Raw genomic sequence first — 20,870 nt, 5'->3', positions numbered from 1 at the left:
AGAAAAAGAGGCAGATTTTGAAACTGTTACGCAACAGGATAACTGAAAACAGAGAAGAATATAAAAATGATCTCAAGAACTATGTTGGTAAATTAATCAAGAAAGCCGGGATATCATTTAGGTAGAAGAAAATGATCTCCAGGAATTTGTCTATAAAATAATGATCTTGAATGGAAAGAAGATAAATGAGACACGATGGCTGGACAACTATCGTAAACTTTGGGCAACGGGAGACGATGTAAATAAAGCTCCAGACGAAAATGGTGTGCGCGGAGGAGTCGAAAAGGGATAGCAGTGAACGGAACAGAAATGGACTCCGACGAAGCGAAATGTACGACACAAAATAGAAACACATTGGACAGTGATGTAACTAGCACGGATCTGATTCAATACGCATCTCCCACAATGAAATACAGACTTCACAACTATATTAACAGAAGCTGGACAAATAAAAATATTCCAGAAGGCTGGAAATTAGCTACAATATTACCCACTTACAGGAAAGGAGCATGAAGTAACTGCGAAAATTGTAGGGGCATCTCTATGCCAGACATGGGGTATAAAGTTTATTCTTAAACGATAACACAGAGACAACCAGGAATTGTTGAAAATATTTTGCTAGAGAGTAAAGCGGGCTTTTGGAAAGGTGGAATGCTGACATCAGAGAGGAACTCGGACAGAAAAGCCTCAGTAAGCAGATTAGGGAATACACAATCAACTGGAAGGGCCATGTCAAAAGAATGGAAGACGACAGAATACCAAAATTAATGACGAATTATGTCCCAGTGGGCAGACGATATTTAAGAAGACTGAGGAAGAGGTGGGAAGATATAGTTTAAACCGAGGAGGTGTAAAAGGCAGATGCCTAATACATGCAGAAAGAAGGATATTCCAATCTGGCAGCTGTGGCGTGTTCGGAAGTACTGCGGAGGAAGATGAGGTGTAGAGAGTAGGGAAAAAGCAGAAAAGGTGAGACTGAAGGGGAAAAAGGAGGAGGAAAGAGTCAGGGGAGAAAATGGCAGGAGAAAGATGAGAGAGAAAGAGGATAAGAGAGATGGTGATGGGAGGCAAGGAACTGGTGGAGGGAGAGGACAAAAAGTTAATTACGTAGTCTTTATTCACTCAGATTCCTTTGCAGAGTAAAGACCATGTTATTCAGTGGGATCATACCACGCAGTAGCCAAGAATGAGTTGGCTTGCTTACCACGATGACGATGCAGGGTATGACGAAGGCGACGATGAAGAGGAACTCCTTGGGCGTGCGCTCGTTGTGGTCGTGCAGGATGGTGCACGACCCCACCTTGTCGTCCAGCCCGAAGCGGCCCCAGACGCCGAGCCACGTGGGCACCAGCGCGCCGAAGCCCAGCAGCCACGTGGACGCCACCATCAGCGCCAGCCACCGCCGCCGGTACAGCCTGCAGACACGGACACCGCTAGCGTTGGGGGACGCTCTCTGCTTAGGCCAAAGCTGATATGTCAAAGAAAATCTAGGGCCTCGCCGTAGATTTGATCATAAAAGTCGTTCGTCTTCTGTTCACTGCAGTGTGAAATGTGACCTATTGGAACGCTGGCGTCGCTACAGCTATGTGCTGTGTCTCTAGTGTGTCTGTTACCATGGCTTCAAAGTTGGTGTGTTCCTTCGAAACGTTTTTTTTTTAATAAACTTGCTTCGACTAGGTTGGGGGTTAAGCAAGGGACACAATGCATGTTATTTATTGTGTGTTGATGGACAGGTGGAATATGCTGCAGGCGACTTCATATCCATAATCACAACTACAACCATCCACCTCTACATCTGGAAACATCCAGGCAGCTTTTCAGCAAGCCGGAATAGAGGATGTGGTCACACTCAAAAATAAAAAAAGTAGAATGGAAAGCTAACAAAGAATTTTTTAACTCTGGATGCCACAAGTTAAAAAGGCATCTGTTTCGTACTTTTTATTAATTTTGTAGTTGTTGGAACACGAATTCCATTAATTAACTTATTCAAAAATAAAAATAGTTCTTATTGCCCATCTTCACACATTCCCCCTTCAGTGCTTTATAAATCGCTTCACATGTTTCGGGAATTACTTTGGTTAATGTGCAAGGTGCTATTCCGGTGCTAAGTTCTAAACTAGAGTAGCTCTCTCCTGTATCAAAAATTGCAGTCACAGTTGGCCTGTCTTCTTCACACACAGCATTTCTCAAGAAAGTATTCTGTTTTGTAATATGAGAAGCCACTTTGCTGAGCAATTCTGAAATATACTCTCATCCACTTGTAAGTAATTTATGTAAGACTTGACGTCCTCCATTTGCTTCTACTATCTCGAAGTAATACCTATGGCTTCCTCCAAGTATGTTTCCTTTTTTTTGACGCCGCGTTTCTTCCAAACACACAAAGTGCAATTGTGGTAGTGGCAATTGCAGCGCATAATAACGAGTTGTTGTCGGCCATCTTGATATTTTACGAAACATATGTCGATATTGTAATACCCCTTTTTTGCGCCACGTTCATAGATCGTTGTCAAAGATATCTGATCATTTTTTTTTTTTTTTGTCAAACAAGTGTGGTAGTGTAGTACAGGCCTTACCGGAGCGATGGGCAGGTCTGCATCTCATCTCAGACCTTTCACCTGGAGCTCCGCCCGAACATCTTAAGAGGTCTGCTTTCTCTATGTCGGTAGTTTGTAATTTGCTGTCATTGCATGTGGTATGAAAGGAGGTTAATCACTTCATGATCACAGATTAATGACAATTCTTAGGAACTCCCTTGTGGCCCTCCAAATGTTTCTTGCCTAAGAAAGCCTTCCCCCCCCCCTCCCCTCCCCCGAACTCACGTTGGGAAACACTGACGACTGCTAAGTAAATCTCAAAATCATTACCAGGCCACAAAACACCACCTTCGCGAAAGTATGTATCGCGATTTCGATAACAGCCAGTTTCTCTCGAGCTGAGAAACATGTGAAGTCAAATTTAATTCTGAAATAATTTATATATTTGAAATGTCAATTACGAGCAAAATTAAAGACATGAATCACATAACTGGCAAATACAGCAAGGGAAAAACGATTGTTTATTTGCTTCTGCATGAGCCCTAATTTCTCGTATCTCATGTGTCTGGTCCTTAGGCGGAATGTATGTTTGCGGCAGTCGCATCGTTGTGCAGTCAGCTTCAAACGCAGGTTCTCTGAATTTTCTCAATAGTGTTCCTCGAACAGATCGTCACCTTCCCTCAGTCATTCCCATTAGAGTTCCCGGGACAATTGCGTGTTGTTCAAACCTACCAGTAACAAACCTTCAAGCTACCCCTCTGAATTGCTTCGATGTCCTCCTACGGATCCCAAACACTTGAACAGTACTCAAGAACACATAGCACCAGCGTCCTATATGCGGTCTCCTTTACAGATGAACCACATTTTCCTAAAATTCTCCCAACAGATCGTAGTCGGCCATTCGCCTTCCCTACCAAAGTTCTCATGGTCAACCTGTAATCACCTTCTTCTTCAAAAGTCAGAAACTGTCCAGTAGCAAGATGTGTCGTCGTTTGATTTGTCTTTCTTTCAAATCTAATGATGAGTGCCACAGTGGTCATCATTTAACACACATCAACAAAAGTTTTGCATCAACCCGTTATTTCGAAATTCATAGCACAGAAAACCAAAAACTTGCTTTCAGGTATATGTACACTACTGGCCATTAAAATTGCTACACCACGAACATGACGTGCTACAGACGCGAAATTCAACCGACAGGAAGAAGATGCTGTGATATGCAAATGATTAGCTTTTCAGAGCATTCACACAAGATTGGCGCCGGTGGCGACACCTACAACGTGCTGACATGAGAAAGTTTCGAACGGATCTCTTTTACACAAACAGCAGTTGACCGGCGTTGCCTGGTGAAACGTTGTTGTGAGAAATGCGTACCATCACGTTTCCGACTTTGATAAAGGTCGCATTGTAGCCTATAGTGATTGCGGTTTATCGTATCGCGACATTGCTGCTCGCGTTGGTCGAGATCCAATGACTGTTAGCAGAATATGAAATCGGTGGGTTCAGGAGGGTAATACGGAACGCCGTGCTGGATCCCAACGGCCTCGTATCACTAGCAGTCGAGATGACAGGCATCTTATCTGCATGGCTGTAAGCGATCGTGCAGCCACGTCTCGATCCCTGAGTCAACAGATGGGGACGTTTGCAAGACAACCATCTGCACGAACAGTTCGACGACGTTTGCAGCAGCACGGACTATCAGCTCTGAGACCATGGCTGCGGTTAACCCTTGACACTGCATCACAGACAGGAGCGCCAGCGATGATGTACTCAACGACGAACCAGGGTGCACGAATGGCAAAACGTCATTTTTTCAGATGAATGCAGGTTCTGGTAACGGCATCATGATGGTCGCATCCGTGTTTGGCGACATCGCGGTGAGCGTACATTGGAAGCGTCTAATCGTCATCGCCATACTGGCGTATCACCCGGCGTGATGGTATGGGGTGCCATTGGTTACACGTCTCGGTCACCTCTTGTTCGCATTGACTGCACTTTGAACAGTGGACGTTACATTTCAGATGTGATACGACCCGTGGCTCTACCCTTCATTCGATTCCTGCGAAACCCTACATTTCAACAGGATAATGCACGACCGCATGTTACAGGTCCTGTACGGGCCTTTCTGGATACAGAAAGTGTTCGACTGCTGTCCTGACCTGCACATTCTCCATATCTCTTACCAACTGAAAACGTCTAGGCAATGGTTGCCGAGCAACTGACTCGTCATAATACGCCAGTCACTACTCTTGATGAACTGTGGTATCGTGTTGAAGCTGCATGGACAGCTATACCTGTACACGCCATCCAAGCACTGTTTGACTCATTGCCCAGGCGTATCAAGGCAATTACGGCCAGAGGTGGTTTTCTGGGTACTTATTTCTTAGGATCTATGCACCCAAATAGCGTGAAAGTGTAATCGCATGTCAGTTCTAGTATAATATATTTGTCCAATGAATACCCGTTTATCATCAGCATTTCTTCCTTGTGTAGCAATTTTAATGGCCAGTAGTGTATAATTTATATGTAGCGTGTCAGAATAAAATTAGTTCGAAGAATTTGTGTGACGACAAAATCGTCTGTCTCCTACGAGACAGTAGTTCTGAGCCACGTCAATACGTGGTGTAACATTCCTTCGGTCGGATATAAGCTTGAATTCGTCGTGGCATACCACCGACGAGATATCCAAATTGTCCCACTATTCAATGGCGATTCTGTATAAGCCGCGTTGTCAACGAACAAAAACAGTTCGTCATGTTCAGTTGGCCTTCTGCCCGGAGAACAGGTGGGCCACTGCATCCTGATGATCCTGGAACGCTGGAGGACCGTGTTCACAATAAAAGTATGATGAGCACACGAGTTATCTTCAATCGAGACGAAATTGTCACCAAAATGTTGGCGATACGGCCCCACTCTGTTGATTGCAGAATCTCGGCCCTATACGGAAAGCAGTGAGACATCCCTCGACAACAACGAGAAGCGTACGGTGGCCCCATGTGATGCACCACTCCACCACCACCTCGTTGCACGTGTGAAACACAGAGTTGGAGCCGTTCTAAGTTACTGGGCTGTCTCAGATTATTAGGGTCCAGACAGATCCAAGTTTCGTCGGTGAGAAACACTCGACGCCAATCCTGGGGCGTTCGTCCTGCACGATTTCTTTTCCATCTGTAACCGAGTCCATGGGACTTGCGGTGTACGGCTCGGTTCTCGCTATGGTAGCCCGAAATGTAGATGCGCATCATGCAATCGTCTACCAACACTTTGATGCGATACGTGACGTCCCGTTGTTAGGTTAACGCATTAAGTTGTTCTGAAAGCGGTGCTGATGTTCAAGATAATAAAAGCGGGTTAAAAGCTGTGAGCTATCTGGGGAAGTTATCCTTGCATTACTGAGCAACTGTTTCGCCAGGTATCCAGTCTCGTTAACCAAACTGCCAACCAGACTAACATTAATTATAATCTTTTAATAGTCATCTTACGACAACCGGTGATTATATATATATATATGTAAGACAATTTAAATAAAAAGAAATAAATCAGTTTATATTTAGACATTTATTTTAACATTGATCATTGTACCGTTAAAATTACAGCATATTAAACGTGATTCATAACTAAACTGGTGCCTTATTTAGGCTTGTGGAAAATGTGAGTTTGTAATCTTACGGAACACATCAAATATGGAGCCAAGATCGGCAGACTGCATACAGCACTGCATTCGTAAAATAACACACGAGGAACGTTGAAACATATGCAAGAGGAAATTAACCACAACCAACCGATTCAATTTTCACCCAAAGAAGTTACGGTCGTAGCGCAATCCTGTCCGTCATGAAATTACCACACACTGGTATACTAAATTCATACTAATTGTCTGAAATCTTCTCGAAAAGAATATCTGAGGGCTACTTTGATGATTACACCACATGCTTCACGTGGTCAACTTGGTTTACACAAAGAGTGTAGCTCCACAATAATTTCGAGAATTAAAATAAATTACATCGAAAAGAAAAAAACCTCGAACTGGTTACTATCGTCATACTATTAATCTGATGGGTCAAACAATTGTATAAGCACGTGGTACTGGTCTCACACAGTATACACCACGTGGGTTGAACATAAAGAAAAGTTGCTATATTGAAAAATATTGTCAAGACGAGACGTTATAATCTCACGCACATTCTTATTTAAGATTGGTGATCTTAGAGTTACGGGTCATCAACACGTGGTTCCACTTTACTCACAAAGTAGTGACAAAGCAACTACTGGAAGATATTCTGAACTTCACACTCGAATTACACTGCATTGCAATTTAAGATAACATTAGGTATTTTAGATCTAAACCTGAAATAAACGTGATTAAATTTTCAGTTAGGCTGAACTTAAGAAATCCATGGTCCTACAGACTTAGCAGACACGCGCTTAGCCGGAGATCTTACCACTTCAGACGCTCGCCGCGGACCGACTGGCGTGGGCCCCTACCGAGGGTGCTTCCAGATACAAAACGGAAGTGACCAGAGGGGCAGTTTCCTATACCAACATGACAAGGGACGGACAGGACCATATCAAGAATAGAAACCTCTCTGCTTTTAGAAAGCGTAGCTACCTGTTGCGGCGTTGGTCCTACTGTTCTCTAGCAGACCGGCTTGTCTGCTACCATCGAGCATGCAACTAGAAATACATTTGCTCATTCATCCTTTCACACAGAAGGGAAGGGGGATGACAGTATCTTATCATGTACACAATATAAAGGAAAGCGGATGTAGGTTCCATATGAGACTGTGTGACATGAATTACATATAAACTGTGTTTTAAAGTGTAGTATTGTGACAGATCGTTCTTGTTTATGTGCAAAAGGTAACACGTTCCACTGCTCAGTCTCCTCCCAGATAGAGTCAGAAACACCACAGTAAAATTAGAACTGGAATGTATGCCGTAAATGACAACAGATTTAAGAAATTAACATTAAAGGAATCCAACAGAGACCCTTTCACTGTAGCTTCGTCCAACGCTGAATTCAGTTCTGGAGCACTCAGTCCACGGTTCGTTTGACTGAAAAGTCGTTCATATCGATGGTCCTGTGGACGTATCCCACAGGGACTGCCTGTGCGGTTAAAGTCTTGAACACTAACTACCTGTCAACTGGAACCGATTCCATGTCCGCACCGCATCACTTTGACTCCGATGCACACATCGAGCAACTTCCCTCGTTGATAAGCCTTCTGTGCGTAACGTGATGATGCGCACCCCATCATTGGCTGCGAGTGACCTGCGTGGCACGATGGATGTTGGCTCTAATTCTTCCACGGACGTCTCTGTTGCGCCCCTACTGCTTTATTCGCAAGTGAAACTCTGCAATCCACCGGAGTGTGTTCCACCTGTAGGTAGCGCTCATTGTAACTGTGTGAGTATATTTACAGGCAACGTCAGGGATTACCTTCTGATCGGTACAGGAACAATCACAATAGCAACACACCTGCATGACATATGAGTATTAGAGATTATATTCAGTTTTCGTTCCATATACCCAAAAATGAGATGATTCTCGTGGGTGTGGAACATGTCAGAAAGTAAAACACAAAACGTTTGAATGTAATACTCCCTACCCTGATCGTTCGCCAGGAGATTATCAAAATAGGTGAATACATTACAGTACATTGAAACTGCTAAATGTACAGAATTAACGTAGTTATGAACTTTTAATAAATTCATCATACACAAAATACCTAATCTTAACTGTTGTGAACAAGTGGTGGCAAAACCGATATCTAATAGACATTTTTATTTAAGCTGGTGTAACAGTCCCTGTTAAGAAACTTCCTGGCAGATTAAAACTGTGTGCCGGGCCGAGACTCAAACTCGGGACCTCGGCCCGGCACACAGTTTTAATCTGCCAGGAAGTTTCATATCAGCGCACACTCCACTGCAGAGTGAAAATCTCATTCTGGAAGCAGTCCCTGTTCAGATATTCATCTATAGAGTAGCAGTAGTTGCCTATTAAAAAGTCTTTCAAACTCTAAACCATGCCTTACCTGAAATCAAGTTTGTAATGTAGCTGGCAATTTAATGAGAACCTGTGTTCCTGGATATTGGCCCAAGGTAAGTCATTTTAGGTCTTTATGTAGATAGTATCATTAACAATGTATTGAGCTATTGGTCGGAAACACAGATACATGCATAACTTTTGTTACTATGTGTATCTTTTCACGCCATGTCAGTATATGTTTTTACAGATGCCGGTTTTCCAAATTGATCTGTCTAGTGACACTCATCGCGTATGTTCAAGCTGTAATTTTGCTCATATCTCAAATTTCGAAGATAGAAATTACTTACAAGGAGATTTGACCTTACATATTTGAATAGGCCTACTATATTATGAGACAGAATGGTCATTGTCGAAACCACGTACGCTAAGGTACTGTTGATGGTATTTTAGACCGAGACTGGTGGCACAGTGAAGGGACTCGTTCAGCAGGGGTCACTGTGTTTTCGCACATTTCCCCGAACTGCCAGGCATTTTTTGCTTGTTGGGAGGTCTGCAACGGGGAAGGCTGAGCTTTGTGAGGTCAACTGGAGTGAGAAACAGAGGCTGCAACGTCTGACAACGTTCCGGTATGGACAAAGACGTGCCCTTCCATAGGTCGTCATTGTCCACAGTGTGATGTTTAAATCTTCTGCTTTATTGGACCATAACGGTCATATGGCAAGATGAGTACCTTGCGGTACGTGGCGGAGGGTTCTTCTGTCACCGCTGCCTTCTAGCCCGTGTCCTAGTCCATCATCCAGTGTCATGTACTTACTCTAAGCAATGATGTATACCTGTCAAAGTCAGCAGATCCACCAAGTTATTCAGTTCGAGCTCAATTTAATTTAATTTTTTAAAAGTAATTAACTTCGCAGTACTGTACTAAAAGATGGAATTAAGATCCTATAATATTAATGTGTCTCCACAGCTTTGAAGCAAATCTTGCCATATGACCAGACTCTTTCAAATGTAAATATTGTATAACAATGTACAGCGTCTAGTGACAAGCAAGTGGAGTTCGCTAAGGCAGCATACAGCAAATGTATTCGCCTAGACTTCCAGAAAGTATAGATACGCCACATAAGTACAGAACAGTGCTTTAAATAACGCAAAGGTTTCTGCGCCAGTGCAAGACGATACATATCTGCCTGCCACAGCGCGGTGTGCCCAACAACCAACACGTGCGTTATGTCAGGAGCAAATGAAGCAGCATAATCCGTCTGAAGATGATGGCACGACCAGGTGAGTGCGAAGTGGTGTTAAAATATAAACAACAGTGACTGAAACAGCGTACCTACAATTCTTTATATTTGTTTTCTATTGGCGTTATCAAATCGTAAACGCTTCCTAACGTTCTGCGAAATTGTATTTATGTTGTAACGAACCAGGTTTCGGAGTCTTAAGTCATCTTCAGATGCATGCTGCAAAAACAGATAAAATGACGTGCGATTTACACAGATATTATTTATGCAGAAGATACGAAAATGATGACGTAAAGAGTGTTTACAAAGGGAGAAAGCATTACATTTTTTGTCACTTAGAAATAGTTATGGTAGTTGAAAAAGTATATCTACGTGACAAATATGTAATAGTTTCGTTTGTAAACATTCTGTATGTTATCATTTTCTTATCTTCTGTTCAAATAATATCTGCGTAAGTCGCACGCCACTTTATCTGTGTTTGCAGTATTCAGTTGTTTCCTTAAGATGGCCTAGGAAGACGAAAGACGGTTCGTTATTTCATAAATATAATTTTTCAGAACATTCGGAAGTGTTTCCTCATTAAAAATACTAACATTTTCCGACAGGCACCGACGGAAAAATTAAGTGTCGTAACTATTTACAAATGTTGGACCATAACGGTCATATGGCAAGATGCGGTGAGACAGTGTGTGTGTCTCCGCTTTCTGGCCCTGCAGGCGGAACTAAGGCACACAAACACTGTAGCACATCCAAATACTCAACATACGGACAGTCAGCAGCGACTGGAGAAGTTGATGTAGTGATGGGACAGTCGATTGTTTTTTCGTTCCGCCAGTTTTTTCAGTCGAACGAAAGTCTCTGCGGCCAAAACAATTATACGGTTGTTTCCCCAACTCTTTGCGTTTACATGTTTCGCTAAATGTGAGAGAACCGACCAACAAAGGTCTGATGCACCTTCTGATCTCAAAATTGGTAATAACTACATCTCTCGAGTAAAAGAATTTAAATATTTAGGTTAATGGATTGCAGAAAATTGTAATGAAAAGAAATCTGTCAGATCAAGAGTCCAGAAAACGGAGACAGCGTTTCAATTAACAAAAAAACATTTACAACAAAAAGAGTCTCTCTTGGAACTGCAAAATATGACACTACACAACAGTAATTAAACTCGAAGTTCTCTACGCATCTGAGACACTAAACCTTCAACACAGAACACTAAAAGAGGAATTAGAAGTGAAAGAACGTAAAATAATGAGGAAAATCCTAAGACCAAGAACTAAAGATGGTGTGCATTATCCAAAGCCCAATGCAGAAATATATAAAAATATCTCCAAAATAACAGACACAATGCGCATGAGAAGAATACAATTCATGGAGCATTTAGAAAGAATGGACTCAAACAGGTTAACGCACAATCAATACATTTTTAAAGAAAAAAACTACAAGACCGAACTGGTACAAACAGACAGAAAATGACCTGAGAGAATTAGGGTCTCCAAAACTACACGATGGAATTGAAATCAGAAAAATCACAAACACACGGGGTTTTGAGGAAGAAGAGAGAAAAACTAACCGACATACGTGGTCTACGCAACGAAAGCTAGCCCATTCGTTGTTTATGAAGGAATACTGGGCGAAAAGGAAGTCCAACAAATGTTGATTACGCGTCGTCCTAAGTGATCCATCCGCGAAGAAGGAGAAGAAGAAAATGTTGGGTTGTATAGTAAGTATAAAACGTATTACAGCGTATGTGGCGTAATTAACACAATGCATAATATGACGAATACATCGTTACAGGTGAGACAATATCGTATTGCTAGGGGACATATGAAAAATTAACGCTCAGAGCAAAGTTGGCGAGACTGTGGTGATGCTGGGACATCGCGGCAGACGGGTAGGCAGGTCAGTTACGCAGCCCTTGGCCCTTCCCTACTGCCTGCGGTCGTGGCCAGGCCAGACAATGGGGGATCTGAAATATGGCGAACCGCAACTCTGCGGTCAGGGGCGTCGCCCACAGGGTCACTGACCCCCAGTGTGTGTCTCCGCTTTCTGGCCCTGCAGGCTTAACTAAGGCACACAAACACTGCAGCACATCCAAATACTCAACATACGGACAGTCAGTAGCGACTGGAGAAGTTAATGTAGAGATGGGACAGTCGATTGTTTTTTCGTTCCGTCAGTTTTTTCAGTCGAACTAAAGTCTCTGCGGCCAAAACAATTATACGGTTGTTTCCCCAACTCTTTGCGTTTACGTGTTTCGCTAAATGTGAGAGAACCGACCAACGAAGGTCTGAAAGTTACACCAGTAGTATGAATATTTTTACTGTCTCTGCGCTTCAATGATTGAACTTACTCCTTCAGCCATTTTTTTCTATTATACACACATCAAAAAACGTTTTGCATCACCTCTGTTACGAAATCTGTAAGAAAATTGGAATAGAGATCAACATAAACATCATTTCCGCCCTTTTTATTGCTCCACCATACAGCGAGACTTTAAGAGGTGGTGGTCCAGACTGCTTTACACTCTGGTACCTCTAATACCCAGTAACACGTCCTCTTGCACTGATGCATGCCTGTATTCGCCGTCCAGATTGTCCCATTCCTCATAGTGGTTGGTGGGTCGCGTCGTCCATTAACAGCTCTTTTCAATCTATCCCAGGCATGTTTGATAGCGATCATGTCTGGAGAACATGCTGGCCACTCTAGTTAAGCGATGTTATTCTGAAGGAAGTCATTTGCACGATGGGGCGCGCATTGTCGTCCATGGAGACGAATGCCTCGCCAATGTGGTTGCACTACCGGTCGGAGGATGGCATTCACGTATCGTACAGCCATTACGGCGCCTTCCATGACCACCAGCGGCGTACGTCGGCCCCCCAAAACATCAGTGAACCTCCATCTTGCTGCACTCACTGGACAATGTGTCTAGCAAACACCGTGATTTACATGTATGCATCTAAGAGCTCTTATGGCGTTAATGGATTCAGTATTGTATTACTTATTTCTCCTGCATATATTTTTTAGGACCATGGCATTTTGCTGTATGCACTTTACTACAGACACTCGCAAATAATGCGATAGGCGTCAATATGTACCATTTTTAAACTTTTCGTCCCCAATTTTACTATTCTTATCTGACTTCTTATTTGTGGTGTATTTTCCTGTACAGCCTTGTGAAGAATGGCACTAAGTGACCGAAACCGGTAAAGAAATTAAATTTCTTTTATGCAGCTGGTTGCTTATTATTTCATTACACACAACTACAGTTGCTGAAGGTGGATAAAATACTTAAAGTTATAGTTACGTTGAGTGTAGATGACTACCTAGAACGCCGGCCGGAGTGGCCGTGTGGTTCTAGGCGCTACAGTCTGGAACCGAGCGACCGCTACGGTCGCAGGTTCGAATCCTGCCTCGGGCATGGATGTTTGTGATGTCCTTAGGTTGGTTAGGTTTAACTAGTTCTAAGTTCTAGGGGACTAATGACCTCCGCAGTTGAGTCCCATAGTGCTCAGAGCCAATTGAATTGATATTGTGACCGATGATGACGTTTCTTTTGTTTTGGATTGAAGTAGGCCACCGGCTGATCTTGTTTTTGAGCATTCTGTTCAAATCTGCACTGGGAGTAGGTACACTGTGTGGTCAAACGGTTCCCCGAATTTTGGTTTCGGTTTTTTGTTAGAGAAATATACATATATCAGCAGGCCGCTTGCCTTGTTAAGTGCTTCTCCTTTCAATTGTTTTAAAGATAAATATACTTTATAATTCTGCTCAAGTTTAGTGTCCTGTTGCCCTTAGAGTTATATATATATATACACGAGAGAGAGAGAAAGAGAGAGAGAGAGAGAGAGAGAGAGAGAGAGAGAGAGAGAGAGAGAGAGAGAGAGAGATTTTGTGATGTTTGTCCAAGCACTGGCAGAATCTGGTTATCTATGGTAGCATTTTATCCAGTTGTGCCGCCGATGTAAGATTTGTTTTAGTTCCGTTACTTCGTTCTAAGTTAACATTACTCCTTCCTCTAGAATGCAAAGCATAAGGTGTCTTGTTTCATTTCGAGACGTGTTGTAATTTTTTCTTGCATGTGATTTACATTACTGAAGAGGCTGATTCCCTGTGTATCATAATTAACCAATCTGAGACAGCCCACTGCATTTTGGGAGTTCTGATCGGACTGTTATGAGCAACTGGATTCCACAAAAGAATTGTATCTAGCTCAATGTGTATACTGAATGTCATAAAGGAAAATAATTGTTTCTCTTGGTGGTGTTTATTGTTGTTTTCAAGTTGGCCACTGTAATTAGATGTGATAAAATTTTGTAAAAGACAGTACATGTACGTTTGTCGGTGTGTGCGCTCCTGGCTCCTTCCACTACCAAACTGACTTTTCTATCCTGCAGTAATTTTGAAATAGATCGCTTTGCTTTTTATGTCAGGCCATGTGTATTTAGAAGCGTAGCGTGTTTTATTGGTAAGGGGATCTACGTAAGCTGAAATAGGTTTCCGGCGAGCGTATACGCAGCCCGACTGATGGGCTTCGCTCGCGGCGGAAGTAAGTGTTTCGGCGGTGTGAGGGCAGAAAAGTACATCAAAACACATAAATCAGGGCGCGCGCGCGCGCTCTCAGGGGATTTATCCCTCGGCGCGACAGAAGCGAATTTATTTTTATCGGCCTTTTAGTGCTGCGTCCGCTGCGAAGGAAAGAAGCCCCCAGCCGAATCTCGCAAAACGGTACCAGCGGCACCGCAAAAGGCACGCGGTCTAGATTGCGAAGGGAAGGGGGAGGCAGAAATAGACGAGAATACACCTCCCCCATTTTTCTTCGGTGTAAGTAATATCTGCGTCTGGGAAATATTGGTTATCTTGCAAGGGAAATCCGTGAAAGAATGAAGGAAGTGACAGATTCAGAAAATGCGAAGCAATAAGAAAAGTTTGTGTGCGCGTATTTTCTGAGCACTTTCTAAACTCGTAGCTGCCAATCGGAGTAAGCGTATGTTACCACGGAGGGGCTCGTCCATTACACATTAGACAGGGAAGCGGAAACTAAACATTCGGTAACAAACATGTGAACCACCGTTATCACCACACAAAAATAGCCGTGGTTAAGAATCAGACGTCGACAGGGACCAGATAAGAGTATCTAGCATTAGAACCAGAATTTAAAAGATCTTCGGAGGACCTAAGATCAAATAAGGCAGAAACGATAGATAGCATTCCATCGGAATTTCTAAAATCACTGGGAGAAGTGGCAAAAAAACGACTATTCACTTTGGTGTGTTGATGTGTAAGTCTGGCGACGTATCATCTGACTTTCGAAAAGACATCATCCATACAGTTCTAAAGATTGAAGAGACGAGAAGTGCGAGAATTGTGACACAATCGACTCATGCATCCATGCTACTGACAAGAATAATATACAGAATGAAAAACAAAGTTGAAGACGCGCTACATGATGACCAGTTTGGTTTTATAAAAGGTCAAATGAGTTCTTTGTAGCTACTTCCTTTGTTGATGGACTACATTACCTGAGAATTCTTCCAATGAATCTCGGTTTGGCATCTGCCTGAACTGTGGTTAGTTTTATGTGGTCGTTCTATCTTGAACCGCTCCACATGCCTACTCGCAGATACCGGGTGATCAAAAAGTCAGTATAAATTTGAAAACTGAATAAATCACGGAATAATGTAGATAGAGAGGTACAAATTGACACAAATGCTTGGAATGACAAGGGGGTTTTATTAGAACAAAAAAAAAAAAAAAAAAAAAAAAAAAAAAAAAAAAAAAAAAAAAAGTTCAAAAAATGTCCTACAGATGACGCTTCATCTGATCAGAATAGCAATAATTAGCATAACAAAGTAAGACAAAGCAAAGACGATGTTCTTTACAGGAAATGCTCAATATGTCCACCATCATTCCTCAACAATAGCTGTAGTCGAGGAATAATGTTGTGAACAGCACTGTAAAGCATGTTCGGAGTTATGGTGAGGCATTGGCGTCGGATGTTGTCTTTCAGCATCCCTAGAGATGTCGGTCGCTCATGATACACTTGCGACTTCAGGTAACCCCAAAGCCAATAATCGCACGGACTGAGGTCTGGAGACCTGGGAGGCCAATCATGACGAAAGTGGCGGCTGAACACACGATCATCACCAAACGACGCGCGCAGGAGATCTTTCAAGCGTCTAGCAATATGGGGTGGTTCTAATAAAACCCCATGTCATTCCAAGCATGTGCTTCAAGTTTTACCTCTCTATCTACATTATTCCGTGGTTTATTAAGTTTTCAAATTTATACTGAATTTTTGATCGCTGTATAGATTCAACTGTTTCCAACGATTATTCTGCAACCATGTAATCGTACAATAATGGGTATTTCTGCCTACTTGTGCACAACACATATTGTGTACACTGTTCGGAGTGTCAATGTGACCCTAACGGTAGTTTCAGGCTAAGAAGGTGCACATTCCCAGTCTACTTGACGCTAGACCGGTTGTCCGCCACATTCGTGTATTGCCTAACGATGCGATTCTGACTTCTATCCACTAGCGTGTGTGACGCGATGAACTGTAGCAGGGCTTGGAGCACCAGGAACGAACCACGGACATGTTCCCTCAGCACCATCAAGACGCTTCCGCGACACTTTTCCACTTGTTAATGCCCTGGGGTCAGCCTTTGGGGAGCCACTCTGGTTATTGCTTCTGTTGCAGAGCGTTTCTGTGACACGCAAAAGCAGACACTTCCGCGAGCAGCTGTATTAAAACCCTTCCAGGCCTGAAGTCATCGTTGGCCAGCCGGCCAGCAATGTAATGTCCAGTCTGTGGTGGTTAGTGTTGAACTAATGACGTAAATCTCCACTGTCACCATGCATCGTATCTCTGTCTATAATCTCGAGCATTCAGACGTTTGGCCAGCCATACATCCTTGGGACTACAACACGGGTGGGATCTGGCAATTCCCTCATGTGCTGAGATACTTAGCAGCTCCGAAGTCCAGTGATTATAAATAAACAGCAATAAATAAGTTCTTGTATCCACGAACCACCTTCTAATCCTGCATCAAAATGGTTCAAATGGCTCTGAGCACTATGGGACTTAACTTCTGAGGTCATCAGTCCCCTAGAACTTAGAACTACTTAAACCTAAGGACAACACACACATCCATGCCCGAGGCAGGATTCGAACCTGCGACCGTAGCGGTCGCGCGGCTCCAGACTGAAGTGCCTAGAACCGCTCGGCCACCGCGGCCGGCAATCCGGCATCCACATTCATCTTTGGCAGAGAATTGCCAGCCATCCCAGAAACAACGTTACATGCGAGACACAAAGCACTGCAGATTTGAATCATTGCAGTAGCTTGCGCTCAACAACTTCATGTCCTGGCTGCAGATTACGGCCCATAAATTCGTCAGTCAGAATACAACTGTGCACCGCTATTCTTGGAGGCAACTGGGAGTTCCGTGTCAAGAAAGCCATTACGCAACCGTCCCAACACAATCGACTTGTCTTTCAGGCGATCGTTGCGAATAACAGTAGGAACCCTCCAGCACTGTCGTGTACGAAGAAGTTTGCTACGTGAACACCTGAACTGGTACCTGTATCGACAGCGTCAGCTTCCCTTCACCGGAGAGTACAGGATTTGTGCGGCGTCTGGTGATCGTCACAGAAAAGTGTGGTGACAATGACGAACGTCTCAGCTTTAAGGAGTCCCACCAGTCTGGCAGCGAAGTGGGTCAGGCACATTTTGGGCCAACTGGTGTCGTGAGCGGTCGTGGGACACGTCTCGTCGCTACCGAAGGAATAGGAACAGGCGCCTACGATCACTGGACCAGCTCTGCATTCAACATTCTTGTAATAGTTCCCTTTTCCGCGATGACAATGCACCAGCACACAGCGCCCAACAGGTCAACAGGTTTCTCCCGGCTGCAGAGATGGAATGGCCTGCGGTGTGTGCTGGACACCTACACTGGGACCAGCTGAAAGCTCGCAGAAATCCTACTCATACAGTGATTGACGAGCCAAGCACTTTATAGGCCATACAGTGGTTATTGTTTTGTTTTCATTTCACAGTTTCTTTTCTTTTTTTTTTGTTTTTTTGCAGTTTCGTGGTATATGTTCTCTCATTTCTGGGTATCTATGATGTAAAATCGTGTTTAAGGAGCTACAACGAAAATCGGGGGATTTTAGTATGAAAGAACTCAATGAATGTAAGATTTCAACAATAATGTTGCGAAGAGGAAAAAAAAACTGGCACACATTTGCAAATGAGTTTGCTATAGTTTTTGAAAATGCGACATCCACAATAACACAAATTATTCTTTTACAGGAAATACATAATGGGATCGGCTTAAGAATTCCTGCAGAAAAATACAACTGTTTAACGAACTTGGAAAAATGCACAGAAATGTCTGGAAAGAGCAATTAGCCGAATGGGAAACATTAAAAAATCTATATATCTTGGGAAGATAATGCAAGTAAATGGTTTGGAAGAGGCTGCTATAGAGGGAAGCATGGGTAAAATTAGAAGAGCATATGGTATAATTGGTTCGTTGGTTTAAAAGAGAGGGGGGGGGGGGGGGGGGGGGAAGGACCAAATTGCTAGGTCATCAGTCCCTCGTTCGGATTAAAATAATTCCACAAGGGTGGGAGTAAAATAATCGAGACATACAAAAAACAGCTGCAAGAAAGGAGAAAACCACAAGAATGACAGAGGGGCAAAAACATTAAAATGGACTAAATAGGACAAGCAAATCACAGAGAGATGCAAGAAACATATAGAAGAGATCAAAACAAGAGAGTAGAATACTATGGTTGGCTGACCATGAGAATAAAAAGGAGAAGCCAGTCACTCTGACACACATTAAAATCTCCACCCTGAAAACAATAGGGTGGAGGACTCAGAGGGACGAAGGACGTGCGCTAAAACTTAGATCAAATGATTAAAGCCCACCCTCACGAATAAAACGTAAAACTAAAGTTGCTGTTGAGGCATTATCGCCTAACACCAAAGGTAGGGTGCTGGGAAAGTGAAAAGTCCGTCACAGAACGGCTAAAAGTGGGCAGTCCAGCAAGAGGTGGACGACCGTCATTTGTGAGCCACACCGACACCGAGGTGGGTCCTCGCGGTGGCAGAGGTAACCATGCGTCAGCCACGTATGGCCAATGTGGAGCCGGCAGAGAACAACTGATTCCCTGTGAGAGGACCGCATGGAAGACTTCCACACATTCGTAGTCTCCTTAATGAGAAGCAGTTTGTTGTGTGTACTGTTATGCCATTCCGTCTACCAAAGCCGAATAACCCTGCGGCGTAATACAGAATGCAGGTCAGTTTCGGAGATGCCCATCTCCAGAAACTGTTTCCGCGTAGCCTGTTTGGCCAGCCTGTCGGCAAGTTCGGTGCCTGGGATTCCGACGTGTCCTGAGGTCCACACAAACAACACTCAACGACGGGACCGTTCCAGGGCATGGATGGACTTCTGAATGGACGCTGCCAAAGGATGGCGAGGGTAGCACTGGTCGATAGCTTGTAGGCTGCTCAGGGAGTCAGTACACAGGAGATAAGACTCGCCAGGGCATGAACGGCTGTGCTCAAGAGCAGGGGATACAGCCACCAGCTCGACAGTGGAAACACTACAGCCATCGAGCAAGGAATGCTGTTAAATATATCCTCCAGGAACATATGCAAAGCCTACGTGACCATCAGCCATCTAGCCGTCTGTGTATGCCACTTTATGGCCCCAGTACATGTCGAGAATCGAGAGGAAGTGATATCGGAGAGCAGGGTCAACGGAGTCCTCAGGGGCCATGAGAAAGGTCCAGAAGAATCTGCGGCCTAGGTGTACACCATGGTGGTGAACGTAAGTGGACCTCGAGGAGAGGGACCAGATGCGAACTGCAATCGTAAGCCCTGACCAGGTCCGGCACGCCTAACCTGCAATGGAGGGACTCCAGCCTCGTCCTAAAAGCTTCTGTTGCTAGTCGAACGCCACAGTGGTGCTCTGGGTCGAGTAAACGCAACGCTGAGGGTGCCGCCGAGACGTAAACCAGACTCCCATAGTCAAGGCGGGACTGAACAAGAGCTCTGTAGAGATGCAGCAGCGTAAAGCTACCTGCACCCCAGTTAGTGTTGCTCAGGCAGTGGAGGGCATTGAGATGCTGCCAGCACTTCCGCTTAAGCTGACGAAGATGAGGAAGGCAAGTCAATCGGGCGTCGAAAACCAGTCCTAAGAATCGATACGTCTCCACTACAGTGAGTGGATCGTCATTAAGGTAAAGTTCAGGTTCTGGATGAACGGTACGACGCCGACAGAAATGCATGACACACGACGATGCAGAAAACAGAAAGACGTGGGCTACAGCACATGACTGCGCCTTGTGGATGGCTCCCTGTAGGCGCCGCTCAGCAACACCAGTACTGGTGGAGCAGTACGAAATGCAGAAGTCCTCCGCATACAGAGAGGGTGAGACCGACGGCCCGATAGCTGCTGCCACTAAAAATAGACACTCAATACGGAGCCCTGCGGAACGCCATCCTCCTGAATACGGGGGAACTATGAGAGGCACCGACCTGGACACGCGAGCGACAGGATGTTTTGGATAAAATTCGGGAGCGGGCCCTGGAGACCCCACTCATACAATGCGGCAAGGATATAATGTCACCAGGCCGTCTCGTATGCTTTATGTAAGTCAAAAAAGACGGCAACCAGATGTTGGCGTCTGGAAAAGGCTGTTCGGATCGCACACTCGAGGGACACAAGATTATCAGTGGTAGAGCTGCCCTGATATGGAGCCAGTAGGCCACGTGACTCCAGGACCCAACCCAACCGCCAACACACCATACGTTCCAGCAACTTACAAAGAAAGTTGGTGAGGCTGATCGGCCGGTAGATATCCATACCAAACGGGTTTTTACCGGGTTTGAGCACAGGAATGATGGTGCTCTCTCACCATTGCGATGGAAAGACGCCATAGCACCGATTTCGGTTGAAGATGACGAGGAGATGTAGTCGGACTAGAGATGTTTAATCATCTGACTGTGGATCCGATCTGGCCCGGGAGCTGTGTCGGGGCAATGTGCTAGGGCGCTGAGGAGCTTCTACTCTGTAAATGGGGCGT

The 20,870-nt window shown here is 44.2% G+C and overlaps 1 protein-coding gene across 1 annotated transcript in view; it reads right to left on the bottom strand.

The window, feature by feature from the left end:
- Positions 1-20,870, bottom strand: part of LOC124551194 (G-protein coupled receptor moody-like) — a 141,007-nt gene that overhangs the window by 56,297 nt on the left and 63,840 nt on the right. Inside the window, exon 5 of the mRNA XM_047126182.1 lies at positions 1,205-1,415. Coding sequence (XP_046982138.1) covers positions 1,205-1,415 — 211 coding nt within the window. The remainder of the gene's footprint in view (positions 1-1,204; positions 1,416-20,870) is intronic.

Source organism: Schistocerca americana, chromosome 9, assembly GCF_021461395.2.
Source record: "Schistocerca americana isolate TAMUIC-IGC-003095 chromosome 9, iqSchAmer2.1, whole genome shotgun sequence".
NCBI lineage: Eukaryota > Metazoa > Arthropoda > Insecta > Orthoptera > Acrididae > Schistocerca > Schistocerca americana.
Note: the sequence above shows the minus strand (reverse complement) of the source record. Positions and strands in the feature narration are given on the sequence as shown.